This window comes from Polypterus senegalus, chromosome 1 (assembly GCF_016835505.1).
Source record: "Polypterus senegalus isolate Bchr_013 chromosome 1, ASM1683550v1, whole genome shotgun sequence".
NCBI classification, from domain to species: Eukaryota; Metazoa; Chordata; class Cladistia; order Polypteriformes; family Polypteridae; genus Polypterus; species Polypterus senegalus.
Genome location: NC_053154.1, coordinates 118556417 through 118563688, shown reverse-complemented (window position 1 = coordinate 118563688; position 7272 = coordinate 118556417). Strand labels below are relative to the sequence as shown.

The window sequence follows — 7272 nt, the reverse complement described above, 5'->3', positions numbered from 1 at the left end:
TTCTTAATTTCTTAATTTAACCTTCAGAAAAAACAAGCAAAACATAGTCAAGGATATTTAAAAAAGAAACAATAAACAATATAAAATTATATTAATATTTTGATGCTTATGTATTGAGTTACATAATACTATTTGTGTCCATGCCTTATAGTAATGTTTAAATATGTTTTGCAAATCTAGACTACAGCATCTTTTTAAAAAAAATAATATTTGATTCTTTATTACTATAATTTTAAATATGGTAATTCTGCTTGCAGAAGTTCATATCTATTGCCAGTATGTACAAGAAAAAAACATAACTGATATTTTATCAGACAGCATTTATATTTACTACTCACACTCAAAATGTGCCAAATGTTTCAAACACTAGAAAAGGGAATAAGTAACCATTATAAACATATATTGAACACTGATGAAACTCATATATTACTACATATCAAAAGTAATCTGAAAACAAACTTTAACAAAAAAAAAATCACTATAAATTAATGAGAAAATGGAATTTCTTTATTGTATTGTTTTTACCACTAAAAATGCTGAAAGCAACTCATAAAATGAAATGTCCTCTAAGAAGGTAAGGCATCTGATTAAAAGCTGATTATAAATATTTTATAGGAACAGTAAGCAAGTGAAACTTTTTGGAGAAAAGTTGATGTAATTTATATGCATAATTAGTTTCTTATCAATAGAACAGAGCAACTGTTGTCTTCAATCAATATAGTTTATATTGTACTCCTGCTTACTCAGCTTAAACGCTTTCATTGCTATGCTGGCTATGTAAATGCATCCTTTAAATTCATTTACAAAAACAAAAAAGGAAAAAAGTTATTATTTTACAGAAAATAATTTAATCACTTGTATAGTCTTATTTTTTTCTCTTTACATTAAATAAAAAGATAACACAGCAATAACATTATCTTAAATATTTCTATTAATATAATTATCGCAAAAGAAAATAATATTAATTTCCTCGTTTCAGCAACAGCGCAACCTGGGTTTTTTTTATTATTATTATTTTTGGACATTGATACGTATTAAAAAGGTCATTCAAACAAATTACAAAGGGAGAGAATGCAAAACTGCAGCATTACTGTAAGGATTGAAAGCATAATAGTGCTTCGTTGGCTCCTCCCGGTGGTGAAAACGAGTAATTACAAATTACTAGGGAACAGCCTTTCTTTTTCAAAAATATCCACATTTTTGCGTCTTTTTAACATATATATATATATATATATATATATATATATATATATATATATATATATATATATATATATATATATATATATATATGCCATTTATTTTCCAATTAAAAACGCATTAGCCACATTTATTTTACTCGAGCTATCAGTCTGGTTAACGTTTCTATTCTGAAACCTATCAACAAAGTTAGTACATGGTTCGTTTTCAGTATCTTATCACGAGACTAGAGGATCATATCAACTACTGCATTAAAAAAAGACCACAGTATATTCTGTCTGCATTTTTATATTTGTTTCTACTGTAGTTGCTCTCTGTGAAAATTAACTTATCAAACAATAGCAAATCCTAAACAAAATCGTAATTTAAAGTAATGCATGCCCTGCATTTGTTTGCCCAAGATAAACATTAGGGGTTACCTACCTTTTAATGTTTAATCTTTTATTTCATTTACAGTCAGAAATTTTTTGTTTAGCACCCTGTATTTTGATTGAAGAGGTTTTATTAAGAAGGCTATACCAGACGCATATTCACTATACATTGATTTAACATTACCTTTACAATTATTTTCACTGAAATTACAGAATAAATATATGCACATTTTTTTCCAAATCGTTGTGAGAGAGAAAACATTAAAAGTGCTTCCTACAAAGCTGTTAGTGAGAGTATCCAGGAGCTTTTAAGAAAGTGCGTCGACCTCAATAAAATCTTGAGCGTTATATATTCACAAATATCGGTCCTTAGGTGCGTCCTTGAGATACAGTAGTACTCATTCGTCCTTGTATATATAGAAAATTAAATAGAACACTGAACAATAAAGCGTTGAAGTTACTCCATTATTAAGTGTGTTGTCGTTTGAGCAATACCCACCCTGCAGTTTTAATACATGCAGCAAACTGCATTAATGTACAAACTGTGCCTTGGGCGATTTATAAATAGGATAGTCACCGAGACATCCATTTTCCCCATCATATATCCGAAACATGAGGATGGTCCACCAACTGCATAAAGACTGCGTGTTAGAATTTAGAATCAACAGCTCCCCATGTCTCCGATGGCACAGTCAAATTAGTTCAGTAAAAAAATAATGATTGATAACATTGCTGGCTACTCTGTAAAAAGGCACTTTATTGAATATCTGAGTATGGCCTTTCCTCCAAAGCAATTTGGGGAAAATATACTAATATATATTTTCTTTCTTTTTTTTTAAATTCATGCTGCTTTTTGGGCTATTAAATGTAAATATACTTCTAAAATCGATATGTCGACTTTTCCAGGACTTCGAGGTAATCCGGCTTCGTTTGGAGTTTGGCCCTTAACTCGAGGTATTCGCTTTGAGTTTGGTCAGGGAATCCCTTTCCAGTCGTAAAAAGAAGGGTTTCTTTTAGCCTGGCATCTTGTTGTAAATCAGGATATTGCATTCCAGGAGGGTGGGCGTGCAGGTCCTTTAATTTAGGGACTGTGCCGTAAAGGCAGTCTACAAAGCCCACCGTAGGGGCTGGTCTCTCTCTGTCTATAACACCCGGGCAGAGCACACCATTTTCGTGGAAGCCTGCAATGTCCCCCGATTGATTAATTGTTACTATGGTATTGAGTTGAGAATTTGAAACTGCCATTGTCCACTCTTTTTCTTTTTCTATTAAAGTCCTATAGTTTGTGTTGTTCTCTTTTGTCTCTGCAAATTCCTCATCCATTTCCCCTTCACGGGGTTTGTAAATGGGGTTGTTGCACATTTGTGTTACCGGGTGTGGGATGTAATCGTAAACGTGTCCCGGTGCTTTTTCAGGAGAAGCACTCTGCTTCTCCTCGAACATCCTGCACTGTATTTGAATGCCAGTCAGGTCTACTTCTTGCCTTTTTCTGAAAGGCAATTTTTTACGTCTCCTCAGCACAAAAGCAAACAGTCCAGCAGCAATGAAAACGGCTAGGATGAATAGGACCAAAAGGCTGAGGATGAGTACAGATAACGGGATGGCGCCCCTCGGAGGGAATCCGAGCCCGAAATTGCTGGTGGGGATCATGCTGTCTGGCGAAGCAGGAGATGCAGTGGATTGTCTTAATTCTGGACACAAAAGCTCAATTTCAAGAGACCTCAGATCCTTTCCCGTTAAAGAATTCGGGGGTCTTGCATATGACCTCCCCCACCATAATTACTGTGCTAAGTTTCTCCATCCACTGCTTGAGAGGTATAATGTCACAAGTGCAGTCCCACGGATTCTGATGCAGGTCAATCTGGACGATGGAGTTTAGGTGCTCAAGGACGCCATTTACTGGCAAATAAAGGAAATGGTTATTTCTCAGATTCAGCCTGGCAAGCGAGGTGCCCGCGAAGGCGTCTGTTGGCAGCGTTCGCAGTAGGTTGGCATTGAGGAACAGTAATTGGAGATTAGGCATTAAGCTAAAGGCAGCCGGCTGAATTTCTCGTATTACGTTATACTCGAAGTACAAGTAACTCAAAGACTGCAGCCCTCTGAACATACCAGGGGTAAGCCTTTCGATATCATTTCCATTCAAGTATAGTCTTTTTAAATTCGGCAGGTTGATGAACGCCCCGTCCTGTACGTAAGATATCCTGTTGTTGCCCAGATGAAGTAAATCCAGACTTGAAAAGTTCCAGAAATCCGACCTATATATTTTCTGAATTAAGTTTCCACTTAAGTATAAATGTTTAGCATTTAATGGCCTGGGGAGAAGTTCTGAGATATTGTGAAGCCCCTTCTCTTTGCAATTCACTGTTAATCCTAAATCGTTGATGTGCAAATTGCAGGTGCAACCATTGGGGCAAATGATGGGTATGGGGGGTCTAGTCTGGTAAGCGGCTATTGGGGGCTGATTGGGCCCCAGATAGTTAGTGCGAGGAGTTGGGGGAGGTTTCTGCATTCTTGGTCTTTTCGTTGGCGGCCGCGGTTTGTCCGGGGTCTTATCAACAGAAGACGCAGTATTATGATAAGAGGAGAGCATCGAGGAAGGCTTCGTAGGTAACGTGTTCTCATAGTTAAAAGCCTGCCGGGGGATCCCTAAGCTGGCTTCAACCTCTGCCTCAGACATCTGAGGACACAGTTCACTTCTTTTAATCTCCCTCAGGTCCTTGCCATGAAAATGGAAAGGAGTCTCACACGTAATTTCACCCACCAACGCTGTATATGGGATACGCTCCAGAAAAGTTTTTAGCTGTACAATATCACAATTGCAATTCCAAGGATTCTCCTCGAGCTGGATCTCCATAAGGCTTCTGCCAATGTATTCCAACATGCCCTTGTAATATAATATTTTTAATCGGTTCCCACGTAAATCAAGGTGCGTTAAAGACACAGACCTGAAAAGATAACTTGGTAGCATAGGAATCAAATTGTCATTAAGTATTAGAACTCGCAGTTTGCTTAGGTTTCTAAAGGCTCCACTTTCAATCCTTTTAATGACATTGTAATCAGCTTGAAGGTATTCCAAACTTTCCAGTCCCATAAAGGTGTCATTTCTAAACACCTCCAGTTTGTTCTCGTTTAAATATAACCTTTTTAAATTGTTAAGGTTATTAAACGCTCCAGCCTGGATGTCCTGCAGTGCATTGTTGCCCAAGTTAATTGACACTGCGTTGTTCAAATGAAGAAAACTATTAAAATACAGTTTTCGAAGGGAGTTTCTCTGCAGGTAAAGTTTAAACGGCCTTGACCATGACTGTGAAATCTGGCTGATATTTGTAAATCCCTTGCTGTCGCAATGTATATGGAAAATGCTTTCCTTCACTTCGCATTCACAAGGGTCAAGGCAAGGTTCGTCTATTTCCTCCGAGTCTTCCAACAAAGGGATTGGAGTAGTCCATCCTAAAGCTATTGTGCTTAATAGAGTTACCCACAGCATCCTTCTTGAAAACCAGATGATACTGCGCAGTAAGTGAAAAAGCGTCTCACTGATCTGCAAAAGAGAAAATAGGTAGCGAGCATCTTGTAATTTCAGGGTCTATATTATGTTGTTACCTGCAGCTTTTGACCACAGTAAAGTATTGTGTTATACCGATTTTAAAACTAATACATAACTGTCACCAGGGCTTTTTAAAATCTGCATATAAATTATTGCAGTATCAGCATTGAGTTATTAATAATGCCAGTTCATAATAAATGATTTTGGGAATTATGAAGACAGCGTTCAGACATAGATAGATAGATAGATAGATAGATAGATAGATAGATAGATAGATAGATAGATAGATAGATAGATAGATAGATAAAACCTGAACGTGCATGATAATAATAATAGACATAAAACAATTGCCAATAATGATTTCGCATGCTGATTCAGACATCACCATTCTGTTCTTCAGAAAATGAAACGTAAAAAGTTACTTTAATTTCCATATCCTGACTCTCATACTTGATAGTAATTTTTTCAAGGAAGGCGCATTAAACAGAGTGCACATCGAATTATGTTTTTGAATCATTATTTTTTATTTTGTAGCAAGAAATCCCGAAACCCAATTAGCTGACATCACATTTTCATGCTATCAGCAAATGTAACGGGGGGAAAAACTTAACAGTCAAATGCTGCTGAGCCTGATAGGAACTGTGATTTACAGAATGAGCTCTGCACTGAGATTTTGAAAACAGACCATTTGAATACAGATCCGCTTGTCACTTTAAAGGTACGAGTTCAGAACTGACAGTATTACCATCCTGTGCTTTATTTTAATATGTATATAAAAAAAAAACAGCAGAAGTAAGACCCCAAAATCATTTAAATACAAAAGGCTTGGAAATACCCTCCACAACAATTATATATATATATATATATATATATATATATATATATATATATATATATATATATATATATATATATATATATATATATAATGTAGTAATAAATAAAATATCGGGCGACCCCTCCCCCAATAAAGATTCTGATTTATTTCTCTGAATGGATATGCAAAATAATAAAAACGCCACCAGACGATTATACTAAATGGGAAAAATAGAGAAGCAGAAGCGATCAGATAAACACAGTGCAGATAAAAAGGAATTACAATGATGCCTAATACATCATTTTAAGGACAGGCTCAGTTAAAGGCGAATAATTAAAAGGCATTCTAGCAAAATCACAGTTTCTTCATTATTACATCATTCGTCATTTAGAAAACAAAACACAGAAAGAGGCTACATATCTGGATTCATATAGTCGACATCTTGTCTTCCCCTTCAAATTAATGTAAAACTATGCAGTACAGGAGTAAATGTTGGTTACTCACCTTTTGCAGTGGAATTTTAGAGCATCCGAAAAAGACTAGAGTTTAAAGATTGTTGGATCTCTCTCCCTCTCTCCATCTCTCTCTCTCCCTACTCCTGCTGTGGCTGAGGCAAAGGAGGAAAAAAGTGGAGACGTGATGGGAATGAAATGCCCCCTTTCTATAGGATTATTTAGAATGCAGATCTGCTACAAAGCGCGTTCAATGGAGTAACGGAGATTCTGCCGCTCCGAGCTCTGATGATGCTTTTTCAGTGTACCAGTACATCACTTGGATGCTGGATCACAACGAAGAATCGTTTTCCCCCATCAGGTCTTTTTTAGACGTCATGGAAATGAGCTTGAAGAAATGGGAACCAAACTGGTAGGGGGCGGGGACGCGCTTGGCACCGCATCGTGGACGCGCATCGGGGCGCCTTCAGATCTAATGATTTTTTTTTTGCCCTGAATGATCACTAAGTCGGGAACGCCTGGTGTTTTTCGTCCTGTTTAAGCAATGCACCCGTTTCTAGATAAGCGCTACATTGCAGAGGCTGTTTCACACTTAGTCAAATTGCATCACAACGTGAGCAGCAGGGATGAGTCACAGCTGACAGGTTCCTTTTTTAATTATCTTCACATTCTAACATGTACACACAGAAACACGCACACTTAGCTCTTCCCTCCTCTCTACTACCCCCACTCCCGCTCGCACACTCACACAGACACACACACACCCAGCCTCCCCAATGTATCTCGCGCACACGTATACCACACACGTATGCACGCAATCACACGCACGCGTTTCGTTGTCGGAAGGTAACAATGAAACTGACCAACTATGCGATCGATTAACTT

At 37.1% G+C, this 7272-nt stretch overlaps 1 protein-coding gene across 1 annotated transcript; it reads right to left on the bottom strand.

Moving 5' to 3' along the window:
* Positions 1 to 1296: 1296 nt before the first annotated feature.
* LOC120531439 (SLIT and NTRK-like protein 3) lies at positions 1297 to 6931 on the bottom strand. The gene is given in 3 exon segments (XM_039756864.1): positions 1297 to 3314; positions 3316 to 5112; positions 6440 to 6931. Coding segments are annotated over 2 exon segments (2607 nt in total). The 5' UTR covers positions 5059 to 5112; positions 6440 to 6931; the 3' UTR covers positions 1297 to 2450.
* Positions 6932 to 7272: the final 341 nt, after the last annotated feature.